The 22,021-nt window shown below is 38.0% G+C and overlaps 1 protein-coding gene across 1 annotated transcript in view; it reads left to right on the plus strand.

Annotated features, from left to right (window-relative positions):
* The first annotated feature begins 1,738 nt into the window (after positions 1 to 1,738).
* ZC3H12C (zinc finger CCCH-type containing 12C) overlaps positions 1,739 to 22,021 on the plus strand; it is a 70,630-nt gene continuing 50,347 nt past the window's right edge. Inside the window, exon 1 of the mRNA XM_033410189.2 lies at positions 1,739 to 2,376. Coding sequence (XP_033266080.1) covers positions 2,353 to 2,376 — 24 coding nt within the window. The 5' untranslated portion in view covers positions 1,739 to 2,352. The remainder of the gene's footprint in view (positions 2,377 to 22,021) is intronic.

A 22,021-nucleotide genomic window follows, 5' to 3' on the forward strand; every position in this document is an offset into this window, starting at 1 on the left:
GTATCATTCACATAATGAGTCCTGAATTGTAGGGTTAGAATGCCTGTGTTTTAATCCTTGCACTGTTATTTACTGACCTTAACCTTGGTCTCAGTTTTCTCATTTGTGAAATGGAAACAGTGATAGTTATTTCCTTGTAGGGGTTTTGTGGGTGTTATGTGAGAGAATATAAAAGTGCTCAGAATAGTACCTGGAACATGATAAGCACTCACTAAATGTTAGCAACTATAATAGTTATTCATACTTCTCACTTCCAAAGTTCCTAGTATAGTGCCTTGGCCCATAACCATGCTTTATCAATATTGAGTGGAATTCAGCTGAGTCAACTGAGGGAAATAAGTAGACTGTGTGGGTGGTACATTGTGGAATAGGGGAACTTCCTGGTCTCACTAAAATCATGCCATAGATTCCGTCACGTATTGTTGTCAGCAAGCCAGCCTCTTTCTAAGTCCCTGCCACTCCCTAATACTGCTCAAGACGCTTCTGAGGGTTTGGCTCAGTGAACAGGGAATTCTTTCCCGAGCATCCCTCCCTTCCTGCCAATTCAAACTGAACTGGCTGCAGACAGAATGTTGCCAAACTTCCTAAGGTGGTACTAAAAATGTGGACCAGAGAATTCTCATATGTCCCCCAAAAAACCTACCAGTCTACTATTTCATTTACTAGGCTCCAAGACTGGCCTGCTGTAGTGGAAAGCAGGCTCAGTGAGATGCTCTCCTTTCATCTCGCAGTGTCAGCATGCCATGGACACCAGCCAGCAGGATGCTCTCAGCTGGGACCCCATATCATCCATAGCTAAAGAGCAACAGATGCTGGCCAATGAGGCGGGGACATCTATGCTGCTCAACTGAGCCATAAAAGCAGGGGTTTTTAAAATAGAGAAACTATAAAGTTTAAACCCCAGTAAGCATCACGGATATCACTACCATTAAGCAGTCCAATCAGATTCAACTGATCCATGCTTAAAGCAAGTATGCCCTCATTAAAAACAATTCAGAGAGGCAAGAAATAACTTTGTTAAGGGTGAAAAGTGTGATCAAAGGTGTGAACTCAGGTCCAGTGAAACAAATATGTGCTTTGGATGCAGACAGACCTGGGTCCTTCCTATGCAAGCTGTATACTTTTGGGAAATTTTTCTAATCTCAATGTTCTGTGGGATAAAGGGGATTATAACACCTAGCTCAGTTGGCCGTGGTGACACTTAAACGAGTTAATGCACTTAAAGCAGCTGCCAGGTCTGTGGCACGTGGTAGAGGCACAATCCAGGGACGGAGATGTTCCTTTCCCTCTCACTCCAAAAGCAGATGCATCCTGCCCAAGGCTACGAGTGACGCGCCTGGTGACAATTCCACAGGCAGGTGAGTGAGATGATTTGAACATTTCTGAAATGTTGGCCTAGATTGTGCTGGGTGTTGGACAATTCACAAAGTAGAAGGGCCCGCTGCTCTCAGTGCTTTCACACTTGCAACTCAGGAGCCCACCTCCGTGCAGAGGGCTCTCCTCCCAACCTCCCGAAGGAGATCTGGATTCAACTTGACTTTCACCTCAATTTGGACATGTTGCCACTTCCAACAAGGCCAGTTTCCTTACTGAAAGAAGTCCTTCCCCTGGGTAAAATCCCAACAGCTTCATTTGTTTAAATTCCCTTATTGGTCTTGCTAATGCCGGGTGTGGTTTTTCCTCATTACGGAATACTGATAACAAGCAAACTAGCACGGGAAAGGAAGGCAGCCGCTCGATTCCCTTGCTGCCCAGGGAATGATCCGTGGTACTGCCGGGTGGAGGAGGCGTAGCTGAGCCGAGAGGCGCCGCCGGCCCGGGCAGGGGGAGCGGAGTGGGGAGGTCGGGACCCCTGGGCTGGGCGCGAGGAGAGGCGGAGCGGGAACCTCCCGCGGCCGCAGTGGCCCGGCCAAGCCCGACAGGTTCCAGCAGCTCCCCTCACCCCTCCCCACGCCTCCCGGGTTTTCCCCTGGGTTCGGGGTTTCCTGTTTCAGTTCTCGGTGATCTCCAGCAGCAGGTGCTGGTTTGCCAACCTCAGCTCCAGACGAGGCGAAGGAGGAGAAGGAAAAGAGGAAAGGGGAGGAGGAACCGGCGCAGCGGCTGCGGCTGCCGCTGCGGGCGGGCGAGGGGCTAGGGGCGAGGCGACAGCGGGAGATCCAGGCTCGCTCTCCCCGCGGAGCAGCGGCGCGGGCGGCGGGCCGAGCCGGGGCCCCGGCGTGTGGCCGGTGTGCGCGCAGGCGGCATGGGGGAGCCTCCCACTCGCCCCGCGCTCTAGCGGCGGCCAGAGGCTGAAGGAGAGGCGGCCGCCCGCCGGAGGGTCCCGGGGCGGCCCCGCTTCCAGGGCATGTGGTGATGGCTGATGAGAAGAGACTGAAAGTAGGTTGAGCAACAGATCCGGGTGCGCGCGCGTGGGGGTCGGGGGGGCGAGTGGTGCCAGCTGGGGGAGGGGGAGCCGGGGCTGCGGCCGGCGCGGAGGGCGCGCGGGCTGGGCGGGCGGGCGCGGCGCCGAGCGGGGAGGGCCGAAGTGGCTGCTGTCGCTGCGGGCCCCGCCGCCGGCTCGCCGCTTCCTCGCGGGGCCGGCCATGCCGGGTAGCGGCCCCCAGGTTTGTCCCTCGGGAAGGGGGTGGAGGGGCGGACAGCGGCGACAATGGCCCTGAGGGAGCTGGGCGAGGGGAGGGCTGCGGGCCGGGAGGCCGCGCCCGAGCGCCGGGCGGAGGGGCCGTGGCTGGGGCGGCCGCGCCGGCGGATCTCCAGGCCCAGGCAGGTCGGGCCGCTGGAAGTCGAGTCCCTGAGCCCCGGCTGCTCCCGGGGCTCGGGCGGGGTCGAGCGAAAGCCCAGCGCATCCTCCCGGGCGGCAAAGCCGGCCCCACCGGGGATCTCGGGCGAGGGGAGGCCGGTCTCTCCGGCCCCGCGGCCTAGGGCTTCGGTCCACTCCCGGCCGCCCCAGGGCACGGCCGCCGAACATGGAGGCGGACCCGGGCGCCCCGGATGGAAACGGACCCACAGTCCCTCTCCTGAGGCTCAGACCTCGCGCGCTGGGAGGCGGGGGGGCGGCGGGGGGGTGAGGCAGCATCCGACAGCTCGGATACAGCCCCAGCCATTAGCTTTTATTATCCATCCCTCCAGCCAAACCCCCAGGCGGGCCGTGGCGAAAACCCCCCTCTGCTCCCGCGTCCCTCCTGCAACCCTCACCCCTCAGTGTCCAGCCAAATTCCCATTTTCACCCTGCGTTCATTTAGCCGGACCGGTCCCCATGTTTAACTCCCTACAAAGAGGTGTTACAAATGTAACTTGGAGAAATGAATCCCGCATTTCCTCCCTTAACTGTCTCGTCCTTCACCCCTTCAAGACCTTAAAACCAGCCTAAGCTTCCAAGTACTGATCACCCTAACTGGATTTCTTGCTGTTTGGGTAACCGTTAACAATCCTGGTCTGTGCTCTGTGTTTTGTGATAAAGAGAAGAAATACTAATCCAGATTTAGGGAAAGTTTTCCTGTTGGTTGCAAGAATGTGTTGGAATATCCCCAGGCCCATGAGGCGCTTATTGATTCAGATTTTTTTTTTTTTTTTAACCATCTTAGAATAGTTGCAGAGATACTTGGGGCTCAGTATATTTAGAAATTTGGGAAAATTCATCAGTTCTTCACTTATTTCCTCATGTAGTTTTTCTAATGTATATTATAAACAGAAAACAGTGGATATGCCTAATACAAGTTTTTGGACCTTGGAGAACCACAAGAAGTGGGAATGTAATGTGTTATATATTTTTTAAAGTCTTAATATATTTAGGGTATGAGGGTATGACTTCCATTTATTTAATCACATATGCAATTAATTTTAGTCGCAATTTCTCAATTTTGGTGTTATCTGTTGTTCGAATATAAGGATAGCTTCACCAAGTATTTGTAAAATTGTCTTACTGTTGATAACCCCAGGAAGATGCTTATTTCAGACTTGCCTCTCTATTCACCTGCTTTCTTCCAATTTGGCATTTGGATTTTAAGTTACCTTAATCTGTCTACTTGAAGATACCCTAAACATCAGAATCGTTTGGTAACTGTGTATCTATGATTTGAAATGTTTGAGTATTTTTACTTAGTTTAACAATGGATTTTGCTTTCAAAGTAGGTTACATTTCTACCTCTAGCATCTGGTCATCACACAAGTACTTAAACTCTATATGTAAAGTAAAATGAACTTTTAAACAAAACAACAGCAAAAAAGAGGCCACTATTTTTTTAACCTGCTTTTAATAATGGAAGTCTAATGAACTAGTTTATTATAATGGAAAATATTATAGGAAACAGAAACGTTTGTATGCTGATGGAAGTTTTTATTAGTCATTTCCTTTTACTACATTTTTGTTTTAATTACTATACTAATAAAATTATCCTATTTTATATTACTGGTTTCTCTGGAGCTATGTTTTCATGGATTACATCTGCCAAATTGAACCCCAAGTGTTCAATAGATATAGTGTTTTTTAAGTATTTTTCTCATTCTACAACTGGGTTACCTTGTCTTCATTCTAGCACATCACAGTGTTCTCTACATTAATTTTAATTACTGTAACAGATGTAAAAGTGTTGCTATCATTTTATAGTTTTTAATACCATTTTTATATCATTTTATACCCTTTTAGTGCTTTCAATTGCTTTTCTACATATATTCAAAAGAATTCTACTTTCATTCTTATTTGATAGCAGTTTTAAAGAAGCAAACGTAAGATTTTAAGTAGGAGGGTTTTTTTTTATCATTTTAGTATTAGAATTAGAATGTAGGATTGTAAACTAATTGACAGTTATTGCTCATGTGAGACTGGTAAACTTCTATTACCTCAGCAAATAATTATTTAGTATCAATCTAGGTGCTGTATAAGGACCCTGACCTCTAAAAGAAGAGAGATTATTAACAGAGAGCACATAAAGCTAGATGGAATATTCTACGTGCCATAAGCAAAGAAGTAGGAAATTCAGGCACTGAGAAAGGTGGCATGCCAGGCCTTAAAGATGGGAGTCATTTCCAAATGGATACCCTGAGTCAAGGAAAGCAGGGAGTAGGTGATCCAGTGTGTCTGGAGCATTCCCCGGATGATAGGAGTAGTGGATGATTAAGGTGGCAAAGATGGTTTCAAGGGTATAGTTTTATTGGAAAGAAAAATATTAAGTAAGAAGGTCAGTGAATAACAGAAGCATATTAAATCAGGAATTCAAATTTAAGCCTAAAATATCGTGATTCTGGGGTTCAAAAATACCAAATGTTCTTAAAAAAATTTGTGTTTTAAGTGCTGATATGCCTCCTGTATGATCATCTCTAGGTCCATCCATGTTGCTGCAAATGGCATTATTTCATTCTTGTTTTATGGCTGAGTAATATTCCATTGTATAAACATACCAGATCTTTTTTATCCATTCATCTGTTGATGGACATTTAGATTGCTTCCATGTCTTGGCTATTGTAAATGGTGCTGTAAGAACCATTGGGGGTGCATGTATTGCTTTGAATTATGGTTTTCTCCAGATATATGCCCAGGAGTGGGATTGTAGGATCATACGGTAGCTCTTTTTTTAGGTTTTTAAGGAACCTCCATACTGTTCTCCATAGTGGCTCTACCAATTTACATTCCCACCATCAGTGTAGGAGGGTTCCTTTTTCTCCACACCCTCTCCAGCATTTATTATTTGTAGACTTTTTGATGATGGCCATTCTGACGGGTGTGAGGTGATACCTCATTGTAGCTTTGATTTGCATTTCTCTAATAATTAGTGATGTTCAGCATCTTTTCATGTGTCTTTTGGCCATTTGTTTGTCTTCTTTGGATCTTCTGCCCATTTTTTGATTGGGTTGTTTTTTTGATATTGAGCTGTATGAGCTGTTTATATATTTTGGAGATTAATCCCTTGTCGGTTACATAATTTGCAAATATTTTCTCCCATTCTGTAGGTTGTCTTTTCATTTGCTTCATGGTTTCCTTTGCTGTGGCACACTGTATTTTGGATCCAGTGGCATAAAGATAACTTTCAGATCTGTGATGTGGAGATATCAATTCCATCTTTGGTTTTTATAGCTGACATAATAATAGTTATTGTGTATTGTGCACTGATGTGCTAATGTCATGCTTATGCTTGCTTTTATTATCTTCATTCTATAGATGAGGAAACTGAGACACAGAAAGTTTAAATAACTTGTCCAAAGTCACACATCTAGTAAATTGCAGAGGGAGTTTGAACCCCTGAGTCTGACTTTAAAACTCATGCCCTTAACCACTGGGCAGTTCTGCCTTCCTGTGATACTATTTTTAGTTCTGTAAAAAGTGTGTCATTGTGTGTATGTTTGTATGTTGATACACATTGTTTCAAAATTAAGAGATGCATGATGATTCTTATGCCCAGTGAACTGGCATAAAGTAAAGCCCATAAGCAGATGTCTGAACACTCAAAGCATTCTGCCTTTAAGATAAATTATCAGATCTCTAAAGGTAGATAGCAAATAAAAATCCCAAGTTCTTCCTGCTTGCCTGGACATTATTCCCCTATACCCCCTCATCTTTTGCCTGGCTCACACCTCATTATTCAGGCCTCAGCTTAGATCTCACTGGGTTTACTCCATTGTAGGTTAAGATTGATAATAGAGGTGACACTTACTGTGCCAAGCACTGTTCTAAGTGCTCTACATATATTAATGCATCTAATACTTACTGTACTCCTGTAAAGAAGTATTTCAATACTTTTTTTTTTTCTGATGAGGAAACCAAACTACAGTGTGGTTAAATAACTTGCTAGAGGTTTCACAGTTAATAATGGCAGAGCAGGTGTCCCAACTTAGGCTAAGTATGAAATATTAAGGTCTCTTTAACCTAATACATGTTAATATATTATTGTGAGATTTAAACTATATAATAGAATCATCTCTCTTGGGAGTTTATAGAGCTTGGTGCCCCACCTTTCCATCCCCATTTAACATTCACTAAGGATTTTCTCATGACATTAAAAATATTTCAAACATTTTCTTCCTAAGAACATATCATTTTACTTAATCATTCTCCTATTTCAGTTAGACATTTGTTTTCCCCCAGTATTTCAAAATCATAATGCTTTAGTTGAACATCCCAGTAATTTTTCTTTTTTCTGCATCTGTGTTCTTAGGATGGATTCCTAGAAGTAATGATCAAAGAGAATAAGCTTTAAGGTCTTTGATGGCCAAAAAGTTTTCCAGAAAAGCTGTATTGGTATGTACACTTGTCAGAAAAGCGTGACAGAGCTGATTTCATTCCATGTTTGAATTAACTATTAACTGTAAAATTTTTTGACAGTTTGTTAAATGAACATTAATATCTAATTTTAATGCTGACTTTTTTCTACTTATATTTTAAGATATTAAAGTAGGCAGGTTGATTAAGAAGAAGCAAAGAGAAAAGTAAAACCACCTGGAATCTTCTTACCGATAAATAACTTCTGTAAATATTTTGATAAACACTCTCCTATTTTTTCTTCCTGTAGTTATACTTTACAGAGTTTTTACTTGAGTTTTAAATTTAAAATACAAGCATTTTCTAATTACCCATCTTTAGGCAAAATTATTTGTTTACTCCCCTGTGTTTTCAAAATACTTTAAATCCCTCTATAACACTTGTATATTTGGTGATAGTTAACTGTTTCTTCTTTATTTCTTTTTTGCTTTCTGTGTCTCTGCTCTTCATCTATATAACAGAAAAAAAAGTACTAGCTAGGGCATAGATTTGTCATAAGGATTAACTGATAATACAAAATACAGTGCCTAGGATCTTCTTTATCTTGTTTGTAGTCTTTAGGCAAGGACTTTGGTTTACACTGTTTTATCCCAAGTCTTCTACAGTGTTTAATACCTAGTAGATACTTCATGGATGTGTTTTTATTGTTAAAGGCCATAGAGTATGTTCTTTAAATGGACCTGCTGATGTGGTAGGGTGAACAAAAGTCAGTAGATGGCTATGAGATGATCGCAGTAATCAGTAGAGCAAATAACACAATTTGTGTACCCAAACATTTTAAAATTAACTTAGTATGTATGATGTGATTTCTTGAGTGGTCACATGCATTTACCCTTATCTACCCCACTTAGCTGGGGAAGGATATTATAAAGGCAAATTTCTAGAAGTTAGTCTTAAAGTCTTTCAAGAACAAAACATTTTAACTATTTTAAATGGAAAAATTTAAATACATGGATTATATTTTTCTACCTTCAAGTAACATGTAGCCTATAACTTCACTTATTATGAAGCATAATAATAGCTAACATTTATGGGGCACTAACTTTATGCCAGGTACAGTATTAAGCACTTTACTTACATTATCTAATTTAGTTTTACAACAATTGTATAAAGTTTATACTGTTGTTTTGCCTATCTTCCAGGTGATAGAACAGGGGTTATCAAGATTTCTTATTTATCCTATCTAAATAACAATGCTTGTTTTGCTTTTTTTTTTTTAAAAAAAAAAGATGGTGAGGACAGCAGAACTCAATGATTTCTGTTGATGTATATTAATGATTTTTGGTCTTCTTTCCTTGCTGTTAGCTGTTCCTTGCTGATGTTGTCACTTCTTCCCTCTAATTTGAAGAAGATAACTGCTATGGACTGTGAAACTGAATGACAACAGCTAGTATTATGGCTAACATAAAAGTATTTAGGCAGCAATTAAAGGCCTTTAGGACTCGCAGATTGTCTAGGTTGGAGAACTGAGAAATTGCACTTTCAGAGAGTAGTTGGGGCCTCTAACAATCAAATAGACCTGGGTTTGAATCCCAGCTCTGTCCTTTACTGGCTGTGACCTTAGACAAAACTCAGTTTCTCTTTGATTTCTTGTACTTTGCAAGTTGTTTTTAGTGATTTAAGCTAATGAGTATAAAAAGTGCCTGGCACATAGAAGGCAGTGAATGTTATTATAAAGTGACTTAGCAGTATTCACTGAATTGATTAGACAGAGATTTTTGTTTGTTTGTTTTATTTTTCTGTCTACTTATTCACTGGCTCTTAATTGTGTTCTGGGTAATTGGGCTTACCAGATGAAAAATACCTAAAAAATCAAGTTTACTTTTATTGCTTTTAATATGTAAGTTTATATTTTAGATTTTTCAAAGGGCTTTTAAATTTATTACTTCATGTCATTTAGGGTGAAGCTAAAATTAGTTTCTGTTCTTTGTTCTTAGTCATCTACTCATTTCCTATTCAAAATTACATGGGCTTAATTTTATCCTTTATTCTGTGACTTAGTCTGTTTCACATCTTGGCTTTTACTTTATAATTTATTTTTATTATTTTGTACACTTATAGGGAGCAGTTCTCCCATATAATTGAGGCTGCCTCCTCATTGTTGACTTAGACGTTTTTTAAGTCATCGTTTCTTTGAATTGCCCCACTGAGTTGGCGATTTTATGTATTAGATACTTCTTGGAATTTTGCTGTAATTGTAAATGATTAGTACAGATCTAAAATGCTGGAAGTGTGCAATAAATTATCTATTTTGATAAAGTAGGCATTATTTCTATTTTTGCTAAGATAGAAAAATGCCTTAAGTAACATAAAAATTGTGTTCATAACGTTATGTTAAAATTAGCAATATCATGCATAGGAAAAAATAATTTTAAATAGGAGAGATGTTTTCCAAAGTGCATTTCTATTATTTTGACTACTTCGTTTTATCTTTTAAAATTAAATTTTGAGTTAAATATTTTAACATTTATTTTATCACATTTTTAAAATAGAGAAAAAGTAAAAGTGATAGTGAAAAATCATATATAATTCTCCCGTAGAGAGAACTTAAAGTTTTGGTAATGTTTTCATTTTTTTTTAATCTCCTAGTCAATATAAACACATCCTTTAAAAAATTTGTATGCATATGTAGTTTCGTTTCTTGCTGTTCATTCAATATACGATGTTTTCCTATATCATTAAATATCCTTTTAAAAGATTATTTTTATTGGGCTTCCCTGGTGGCGCAGTGGTTGAGAGTCCACCTGCCGATACAGGGGACACGGGTTCGTGCCCTGGTCTGGGAAGATCCCACATGCCGCGGAGCTGCTGGGCCCGTGAGCCATGGCCGCTGGGCCTGCACGTCCGGAGCCTGTGCTCCGCAGCGGTAGAGGCCGCAGCAGTGAGAGGCCCGCGTACCACAAAAAAAAAAAAAGATTATTTTTATTGGCTGAATGCATTCAACACATTCAAATACTGCAATTTAATCAAGCTCATATTGTTGAGTATTTAGAGTATGACCAATATTTTTATTGTTATAGTGAACATGATAAATGTCCATGTATATAGATCTTTGTACACATTGATGAATATATTTTAAACAAATTCCTAGATGTGATCATGCAAATTGCCCTCTAGAAAAGTTGCACCAATTTATATTCTTAGAAATGCATGTGTGTCGCTCTCTGCACCCATCACAGTTTCCCTTCACAGCCTGTCTTTGTTAATTTGATAAACAAGAATGACATAATAGTGCTAAGAAGCTCCTTCAGTAGAGTCAGAGAGATTGAGTTTGAGTTCCTGTTCTGACGCTTGTGTGATCGTGGGCAAATTTCCTATATTTTCCTAAGCCGCAGTTTCTTTGTGAAATTGTGATGATAGTACCTATTATCATGGTAATATCATATAATATCATGGTTGTGGCTATTAACCAATAATGTACATTGAAGTATAAGCCCTTGAGAGATGTTAGCTGTCATTATTAATTATGAATGAGATTTCACCTCATTATATTCTATACTTGGTATGCCTATATTTTATACCTTGTAGTGGGTGGTATAAAGGAAAGTTAGTCAATTTTAAATAACCATCTTTTATGTACCGTTAGTTATATTGTAGTACTTAGTTCCAATACTTTTTCAGTTGACTGTCTTGATTTTCAGGATATATTATAAGTGACCCCCAAATAATATAAATTTTAAAAAATATTTCAACTTTTTTTTCTTGTCTTATTGCATTGGTTGAAACCATAGAACAGTGATAGTAGGCATTTGAGCTTATTTCTTATTTTACTGGGTCTTTCTCCCTGTTATTTCATTTTTTAAATGCCAATGGCTATTGTTTCCTGACATAGGTGTCCCCTGCTTATATACACATATTCCTGCAAATATCTATAAAAGCTAAATGTGAGAAACTTGAAAATAGATTTATATATTATGGGAGAATTCCTTTAAATTGTTAAATTCCTAAGTATCTTTTAGGCACGTCTTCAAAACTATATTTTCAGCATTTGACTCATGTTCTCTTCTTTTTAAATTGAACATACAGTCAGTCAGTTTAAATAAGGCTAAATGTCAGTAAGGCTGAAATTTTGCTGCTTTCAACCCACTTAATGATTCCATCCTTGTCTCAATGATACAGACTTTGAGACCCACTTTACTTTTCAGCATTGTCTGCTATTACATTATATTTATAAAATACTAGTTAAAGTAAATGAAACAAATTTGCCCCTTGGAATAAAACCCTTATTCAAATAAAGTCTTAGGGTCATAGTCCCAGAGCCCTCCTTACTCAGCTTCTGAGGCATCTTTCAGAAAACTGTTTAAAAATGACTACCCCCCAAAAAAGATTCAAATAATTTACAAATCACAAATATGACAGTGCTACTGAAACTGAAGTTTTCAGGGGCTAGCAGGAAACCCACCCTGTGATATCGTAAGGTTTTTGTTAAATAATTTTTGTACCAAAGTCCTGATTTAGCATGTTTTAAAAAATGATTAAGTATAGCAACATATACTGTATGAAGATATGGTATTCACAGATCTAGGTAGTGTCTTTCTATTGTTGGGTTACTAAAATTTGAATCCTGGACTCTCTTCTTTTTTGTACAGTTTTCCATCCATGCAAACTATATTTTTAAATACCATCTACATGCTAATGACTACCAAATTTTTATCTCCAATACTGACTTCTCTCTTTTACCCAGCTGTCTTGGGACAGCTCTACTTGGATAGCTATTAGTATCTGAAACAAAATTATCTAAAACAGAATTTTTGTCCTTCCAAATCTGTCCCTTTCCAAGTCTTCCCCACTTTAATAAATGTTACTACCATCTTCTCAGCTGCTCACACCATAGATCTAGAAGTTCTTGATTCTTCATGTCTCTTTCATCTTCCACACCCATCCAAGTACCCATAAGTACCCATCAGTACTTATGATTAAATGAACTGAATTAACAGTGTTCAATATTAGAAAAATCTATTATCATAGAATGAAATCTACTGGTTAAATGTGTATTGTTATAATTTGAATATACTATATAACTTACCTTTCTTATATTTAGAACTCTGTATAAAGTATAAGTAAGATTATACATATATTTGATTAGTTTTGGTGCCATCTTTGTTAGGTTTGGTCATAATTAGGCCAGCCTCATAAACCAGTTGGGATGCTTTCCATGTTCTTAGGTGCCCTAGAATAATCTCAGTAACAAAGGATTTTGCCAGAACACACCTACAGAAAAAATGGGTATAGCATTCTTTGTCAGGAATGGAATAGAGGGTATAAATCTTTAACAAAGTTTTTATTTCTTCCATGGTTATTCACTTACAACCTTTTCTTAAGTCGGCTTCAATTATGGATTCTTATTTATTGGCATAAAGATTTATGCAAAGAAACCCTTCCATTTCATTGAACATTATATTTGTATTGTTAATTTGTAGAGTTCCTTAACCTCTTGGTCACATTTTTAGGAAGTTATTCACTTATTCATTTATTCATTCATTCATATTTAGAACCAGCTCTCCATTATATTAACCATTTCTACATTTTTTTGCTTCCTAATTTACTTATTTATGCTTTTAATTTTATTACTTTGCCTACCTTTATTTTGGCTTGTTTGCTTATTTTAACCTTTCTAATTTAAATGTTTAATTCATTTATTTCTTTTTTCTATTAAATACATTTACACTATTAATTTTTTCATTGAGTATTAATTTGGCCACATCCCATAGGTTATAATTCTATTGTCATCCATTTTTAATGTCCGTAATTTTATTTTTTATTTTTCTTTAACTGCAGGGTTATCTGGAAGAGAGTTTTAATGTACAGATATTGGGAGTTTTAGGGTTTAAAAAAATTTTTGTTATCAGATGCTGACTTCTCATTTTTGTGTCTCATAGTCAGAGTATACTTCCATTCTCTATGTTTGAGTTTTTCCTAAATGCCTTGAAAAAGTTGGTCTGTCTAGCGCAAATGTCCTCTGTATCTTATCTTTGAAGTCAAGAAATCCCTAGTAGGGTTTCCCTGGTGGTGCAGTGGTTGAGAGTGCGCCTGCCGATGCAGGGGACACGGGTTCATGCCCTGGTCTGGGAAGATCCCACATGCCGCAGAGCGGCTGGGCCCGTGAGCCATGGCTGCTGAGCCTGCGCATTCGGAGCCTGTGCTCCGCAACGGCAGAGGCCACAACAGTGAGAGGCAAAAAATAAAAAATTAAAATAAAATAAAAAAAAGAAGTCCCTAGCAATTACTCTGTGAGTACTTCAGATAAGGGCCATTTTAATTGTTGTTGCTGTTGTTGATTAAATACACATATACCCTGGAGTTTAATGCCATCATCATCATTTAAGGCCTGTGGATAAAAGAAGTAAATCTAAAGCTTTAGATTGTCAGGGCTTTTTGTCATCTTTGTGTAAGGATAGGATGGTGTAACTTTCAAAATAAGCTGATCTCTAAGTTTGTTTGAAAAGTATTTGAGTTCCTTAAATGGGGCATCTCTGCCTGCAGATCTCTACATCTCCTTGGCCCTTGTGTGCTCCCTTCTGTGTGTGTTCTAGGATTTCCTGGAGTTGGAAGTTGAGCCAGCAGCTCTGTTTTTCCATGGGCCCCACTATGCTCTTTACCAGTTTATAGTATTTCAGGGTGCATCTTTCAAATACTCTCACCCCCAAAATTGTAAAGCTTTGGAAATAAAAATTAGTTCTTCTTTCCTGACCTGTTTATGGATGGGATGAATACATTGGCCAAGAGAAATGACAGAATTTTAGAAAATACTCCACATTCTTTAAAATGGATGGTGGACAATTCTAGTGATCCCTATAAGTAAGAAAAACAAAATGCTTTAAATTGCTGCTCCTTTATTTCCCATTAAGTTCTCTATTTTTCAGTGTTCTTTCAGGTCTTTTGATTATATTAAATAGAGGCTCTGCTAGGTCCTAAGGTCTTTAATCCCTCCCTTTTAAATAAGAACCTCAGTAGGGAATCAGAGGCAGCTAATGTTTGAAGTCAAATACTGATCCACAAATTAGAAAAATTTTCTGTACTAGGAGAGAGACTAGGTTTAGAGTATAGGTAGTGTAAGTGTGATTTTGAAAAAAAAAATCAGGAGTTGGCTTATAAGAAAAAAATTCACAAAATTAATTCTGTGAGTTTGGTTGTTGTAGAAAATTTTACTGCTAGCCTAGGTGGCTGGGAAGCATGTGCCAGGTTGACAGCTGCAACTTAGCTTCTAGACCATCCCATGCTGGGAGAGCACCTGAGTGAAGATGTGGCAGGTAGAGAAAACACTTTGGAATTCCTGAGTGATAGCCAGAAGCCAGAATGCCAATTTGGCAAGAGTGCTACCAGGTGCTGAGTCTTGGGCCTGAGCATTCCTCAAAATAACACGTAGATCATAAATGTTTATTTCCCACTTTGAGAGCAAATGAGTACTTAAGTCTTATGTGCATTTTAATAGATTGAATACTATTTTATGATAAACACCTAATATAAGCTAATCCAGTTCAACATGGATTTATATTTGATCAAAATCCTGAAATAATTTTCTTCTCAATGTGTGCTAACCTCTTCCGCAACTTTTTGTATTATCTCTTAAAAAATAATCAGAATTAGAAGATAAAATAAAACAATCAGTTATTTATTTTAGAAATACTGGGTCTAGGGACTTCCCTGGTGGTCCAGTGGTTAAGACTTTGTGCTTCCACTGCAGGGGGCGTGGCTTAATCCCTGGTTGGGGAACTAAGATCCCACATGCCAGCATGGCATGGCCAAAGAAAAAAAAAGAAAAAAATAGAAATACTGGGTCTGAAGACTGATTAATTTGTTTTATTGCTAAATCTTTGCTTTCCAATAATGTAGCTTTTTGCTTACTAAACCCAAAGGCTTAAGAATCTCTTCCAAGAGTCAGAAATGCGGTAAGTTGGTTCTGTCCTCCCTGCACCCCCTTCTCTCCATGCACACGTGTGCATATGCACACACAAGTGCAGAGGAGGAAAGGTGCCGACAAGGAAGGAGGTCCAGAGACCAGGATTACACTAAGATTCTTATATTTAAAAATCTTTCATCAATCGTTTTATCTAAATAAATAGTCACTTGGTTTAACAAGCCATCCTTAGAGCATCCATTGTACTTACGCCCCTTCCTCAAGAATCTTTCATACTTAAATATTTAATAATTACTTTTATCATATAAACATCACAGTACCCTCAATGATCTTTCTTTTGGAGTTTTGATTTTTGCGGGAAGGGAGACTGGACGGAGCAACTAGGATGGGAGTATCTAGACGGCCAAATGGCAGCATTAAGCCTCTAGGTATCTTGAGAGCTGGGAAAGAAGACTGGAGATGCGTTAGAAAAGGAGGCAGAAGAGCAACAAAAACGCACTTCCTGCTCCTGAACATGGGCAGTTCCCTGCCAGCTGTGCTTGTCCTCGCCTTTCACTCTTCACCCCAGTCAGTCCTGGCCCTCTGGGTCTTGTGGAGGCTGGGAAAGGACTGCAGGGTTGAGGGTGGTAGGCTGGTTAATTTTGACCGAGAATTAGAGGCTAAAGTAGAGCCAACATTTGCCTCATTGAACCAACTCTGTTTTCCCAATTCACTGCTATTCCTTCTTTTTTTTCCTCTAAGTTATTGTCTTTTATTTATTCCCAGTCTTTCATTCATACATAGGTGGGCATACCTTTTTTCTCTCCTGCCCCATTAAATCCATTCTCCTGGTTTAAAGTTCTTAAAAGAAAGAAAAAAAAAAACCCTTAGCCTCCCTACCCACCAAAATATCTTTCTATATCTTATTCCTTTCCTGCCAAACTTATTAAAAGAATACATATGCTGTCATCTCTTCTTCAGCACACACTTACTCCTTAACTGGGAGTTTTTAGCCTGTGTTCTGTGGTTCCCCAAAGGGTCCATGGATAGAATTTGGGCATTCTGTGATGTTGGATGGGAAAAAATTTATGTATTTATATTCATATCCTCTGATTGAAATTTACCATTTCCCTCAATTATGAATGTAAGCAACAAGTCCAATTTTAATAACAGCATATATGACTGTGTCATCCATAGAAATCATAAATGTTTCCCTATCATGTTACAGTTGAAGTAAATACTCTGAAATATCATTTTTACTTTTAACTACTTCAAAATCATGGTAGTTATTAGGTCTGCTGCTATATCTTATTTTAATGTGTTAATAAAAGACATATTTTACTATATCACATTTTTACATATTTTGATGACTATTTTAATATAATTGGCTTCTTTGTAATGCAGTCTCTGCTTTTGCTTTGTGCATTTAAAAGCATTACTTCGAAAAGAGGTGTATAGCCTTCATTAGACTGAGAAAGGATCTATGGCATAAAAACTTGTTTAGGAGCAGCTGCCTGTTCACCCCACCTGTCTTCATATCTCCAAAACAGCTCCCTCAGTGGTCACTGATCACCTTTACCCAATGTCCTCAGTCATTCTGCAGTGTATCTGTATCATTTGGTGCCATCAGTTATTTTTTGTTACTCCTTCCTCTTTTGTCTTTAGTATCAAATCCTTACTGGACCCGTTGGCTCATCTTAGAAAATATCTCATATTTGTTTCTTTTTTTCTGCATAACTTTAGATACCAGTCACCTTTTGCTTAGACCATTATGTATTATAATACCTTCCTAACTTGTCTTTGAGTTTCTTGCCCCCTCAAACCTAATAGAGCTGGAATTACCATCCTAAAATGTAGTTAGAAACACATCATTCACATTCTCAGAAACTTTCAGTGGTTCCCCATTACCTTTCTTTTTTTTAAATCAATAATTCTAATTTTATATTAGTTTTATATTTAATTTTATATTGATTTAATTTATATATAAATTATTTAATTATTATTTATTTAATTTATATATTTTAAATTTATATTAATTTTATATTTAATTTTATATTGATTTAGTTACCTTTCTAAAATGTGGGTAGAAATACACTATTCCCTTTTTCAGAAACCTTCAGTAGTTTCCCAATAACAAAGTTGAAACACTAGTATGGCATTCAAGACTTTCCATGAACTAAGTACATCCTAACTTTCTAGCCTCTTCTACAGCAGTATTAATCTCACAGTATTCTGTATATTTTATCATCTTTCACGTCTCTGGCCTTTGATCCTGTTTTCTCAAAAATCCTTTCTTTCCCTACCTTACCCCACTCCCCATCTTGCCCTACCACAGACACATACACCATAGTATATATAGGAGTGTGTCATCATCATCATTCTGTTCTCAGCTTATATGTTGCCTCTCAGAACCTTCTCCAATCTGAGCCAATGTCTTTGTCTCTTGTATTCTATGATATATCACTATTAATAGCATTAATTTTGACATGTGCTATATTTTATAGGTATTCATCTATTTGGTTTCTTTAGTAAATTTATATTCCTTAGGGTAGCAACCGTATTCATGTTTGTACCCTCCCTCATCTTCTTCACTTAATGTCACTTTCTCATAGTAGGCATTCAAATAAATGTTTCTTGAGTGAATACATTAATTCATTGAATACTGGCTTAACCTCTGATTTAGCTTGATTGGGTGACCATGGACCAGGCTGCTGTTGTCCTGCGTTTCATCAGAGTATTACTTTCAAAATGTATTAGTTGTACACATTTTAAAATAGAATTTGATCACCTAGCTAACATCTGTAAAAATGCCATAAGAACTAAATTACTCTGTATTTAATGATATTACTATCAAGAAAATAGATTCCTAAGTCATAGGATTTTTTTCCATAAAAGATTTGTTAAATAACAATTATTTAAAGGAGAAAATTATTATGGCTTTAATTTTTTGATAGTAACTTACAGATCTTAAGAGAAAGCTAATTCTGAAAAGTATACTAATTTATTACTTTATTAAAAGTTAATGAGATTATGAGAGAGGTGGGAGCCGATGGCTGATCTTTGTCTACAGCCATTTATTTTAAAATAAATTTGCACAGTCCACAATTTATATTGTTAAACTGAAAGAAGTATTTTCTCATTTTCCATAAGAAAAACCTTTGTTTCCTTTCAGGTGCTTGTTATAATTTCTTCTAATTTTACTTCCATTTTCTCCCACATCCCTTCACTTCTGCCCATCATCAGATCAATGTATTTCTTCTAAATTACTGATTCCCAGCCATTTTTATACTCATGTTCCTTACTAAGCTTTCTACCATTATCTTCTTTTTTGAATATTTTTTCCTCCACTTTTATCAAGATATAATTGAGATAAAGCATTGTATATATTTAAGGCCACAGCATAGAGATTCAACTTACATACATCAAGAAATGCTTATCACAGGGCTTCCCTGGTGGCGCAGTGGTTGAGAGTCCGCCTGCCGATGCAGGGGACACGGGTTCGTGCCCCGGTCCGGGAAGATCCCACATGCCGCGGAGCGGCTGGGCCCGTGAGCCATGGCCGCTGAGCCTACGCGTAATGCTTATCACAGTAAGTTTAGTGAACATCCATTATCTCATATATATACAAAATTTAAATAATAGAAAAAAAAATCTTTCCTTGTGATGAGAACTCTTAGCACTTACTCTCTTAACAACTTTCACACATAATGTGCCGCAGTGTTCATTATCTGTATCATGTTGTACATATTACATCCCTAGTACTTATTTCTCTTATAACTGTGAGTCTGTGCCTTTTGACCACCTTCATCCAATTCCCCCTCACCCCACCCCCTGCCTCTAGTAACCACAAGTCTGATCTCTTTCTATTTTTTGTTTGTTTGTTCTTGAAGTATAATTGACCTACAACACAATGTTAGTTCTTGTTATACAACATTGTGATTTGATATTTCTGTACTTTTCAAAACAATCACCAGGGTAAGTCTAGTTATGATGTGTCACCGTACAAAGATACTCATAGTTATTGATACTATTGTCTTCTAATTATCCTTATTAGCCAAAGTATTCCATGACACTTAAATCTTGAGTAGTTTTTCTTACAAAAAAGGATAGGTATGTTTGGCTTTTCCAAACTAAATGTCATTCCCCTTTCCCTCTGAGAAACATTGTTCTAAATTATTTTATTAATTTAACAAAATTCATGTTCTGAGATCAGGAACAAAGGCAGAACTTTAGAATTATATTAATGAGAACATAAAATAATGAAAATCAGGTTTTCTATTGTTTTGTACTGAAATTTCACTTTTAGTATAAACTTTTAAGATAATAATATTTACTATGTGCTAAACACTGTTCTAAGTTATTATATATATTACAACCCTGTGCTGTTGGTGTTGTTATTATCCCCATTTTATGGTTGAAGAAACTGAAACACAGCAGTTGTGTAATTTGTCCAGGATATTTGGATACTTTTTGGGAGAGGGTGTGTTGTGGTGTTGGTTCTTATATCCATAAATTATAAGATCTCTCTCTTGCTCATCCTCTTTTCTTTGGACCCCATGCTGGAGTAAACTCTACCCTAGAACTTATAGTAAGGGGTCAGGTAAACGTTTCAGAATACCAGTAAATCAGATATTAGAAATAGTGCTGCCTGTATAGGAACACATGGCCCAGTCTAGTCTAATTCCCTTTGGTACGTGGGGCAATTGGTTTGTCATTGAGAAAAAGTTTGGATGGAATACCATACCCCTTTTCTAACATCAGCAAAATAGTAGTACCCAAATGTGGCAAAGCAAATAAAGAAAATGACAAGCCAGTCTTATGATTATTGATGTAAAAATTCCTAAGGAAATACCAGCATATACAGTATAATCCTCCAAAATGTAATAATGTTTCTATATTAGTAAATCTGTTAATGTAGTTCACAATATTAGTAACTCAAAGAAGAAATTATGATCATCTTAATATATCATTTTAATGCAATACACATTTTTAATTTTTTTCTTAAATCTTTCAGTAGGAGGAAAACATATTTCTATAAGTGACTTTTTAAAGGCTACATATTGTGTTGTGTGTAAATGTATAGTTGTATATAAACTTATAATTACATACAGCTAACACTTACTGAGTGCGTACTGTGTGCCTGGCACTGTTCCAGGTGTCAAGTGTTTTACATGTATTAGCTCATTAAATTTCAAAACAACTATTTATATGTGTGTGTGTATTTTATTTTTTAACAGATGAGGCATGAGGAGGTAAATTTGCCCAACGTGATAGATGTGTATGTTTTATATGTATATGTATGTACAACCTAACCAGCCATCAATATAATGCTTAATAATAAAACACTAGACGCATTCCCATTAATATCAGGAATGACACAAAATAACCATTGTTAACATTACAATGTAATTGACAGAAGTATGAAGCAAGAGATGTAAAAATTGGTAAGGAAGAGTCAATCTGATGATTTTACATTATTATATATGCCTGGAAAACCCAAGAGCCTCAGTGAAACACTAATAGAAACATTGAGTTCACTGAGATACCTAGTTCACTAAAGTTTTATGTACAAGAATAAAAATAATTATTGTTTAGACACCAACAATAACTAGTTAGAAAATATAAGGGAAGAAAAAAACCTCCATTCACAGCAAGAACAAAAGCAAAATATTTTAAGACAAGTTTAAAAAGAAATTTATAAGCCCCCTACAAAGAAATCTAGGAACTGTATTGAAAGAGGAAATTTCAATCAATTATTCTTGATTAAACAATATAGTAAATCAGTAGTGCTTTTTAAGCAAGGATTACTACAACACTATCTCCATCAAACTCCCAACAGCAGCTTTTCTATTAAAACTTGTCAAACTAATTTTTAAGTAGCTGGAAGCATATACATGCAAAAGATTCTTGTATGATTCCCACGCTGTGTAAAGTTTTGAGGTGCGTTGCCCTTCAAAGCTCTGCATGACATGGCTGGTCTTGACCTTGACCTTTCTGACCTCATTTGCTGACTCCTCCCCTTGCTCACCTGCCACCAGACATACTGGCCACCTTGCTGTCCTGTGGACGTCTCTCATCTCTGGGCTTTGTACTTAACCCTCCCTCCTCCTGTTACACATTCCTTTCACTTCATTTAGGTATCTGCACAAATACCACCCTATCATAAAGGCCTTCCCTGATTAAAAGTTTCTCTATAGCATTTACCATCACCTGACGTATATTTACTGTTTACATTCTCTCCCTCTGTGAGTTTGGTGAGAGAAGAGACTTGCTTTGTTCTTGCTGTATCCCCAGCACCTGGCACCTAGGAGGTGCCCGTTTGCTGAATGAAACTGGCATTAAAAATTACAGGTAAGATCACTAAGAGTTCTGAAGAGAGGATGAAATTACAGTCAATCTTGTTTTTCTTGAACAGTTTACCCTTGAACATCACAGGCATTAGGGGCACCGACCCTCTGTGCAGTCAGAAATCCGAGTGTAACTTCACAGTTGGCCCTCCTTATCCAGGGTTCTGCATCCCCAGATCACCAGCCAAGAATCACATAGTCCTTATGTATCTGTTGAAATAAATCCACATTTAACTGGACCCATGCAGTTCAAACCCACTGTTGTTCAAGGGGCAACTGTAGTTATGTTCTATGAAGTCACTGCAAATACTGAACCATTGCTTCTAGAGGAAATACGGGATTAGGTTCCTGCAAGCCTCCGGTCAGAACATTTTCATGGACCAATCAATACATAACCTTGTTGTACATGCAGTACTGTTTAGAGACACTTTATTAAATATGTACTGTTGATTCATTAACACTGAACTCACAGCCAACAGCACTGTAACTCGTGCCTGAACAAAGCTTACCTAACACGCATATTTCTCCACAAGGCACATCACAGACTTCTTGCACTTAGATAACACTTCAGCACTAGACTTGGGGGCC

The sequence above is a fragment of the Orcinus orca genome, chromosome 8, assembly GCF_937001465.1.
Source record: "Orcinus orca chromosome 8, mOrcOrc1.1, whole genome shotgun sequence".
In the NCBI taxonomy this organism is placed as follows: Eukaryota; Metazoa; Chordata; class Mammalia; order Artiodactyla; family Delphinidae; genus Orcinus; species Orcinus orca.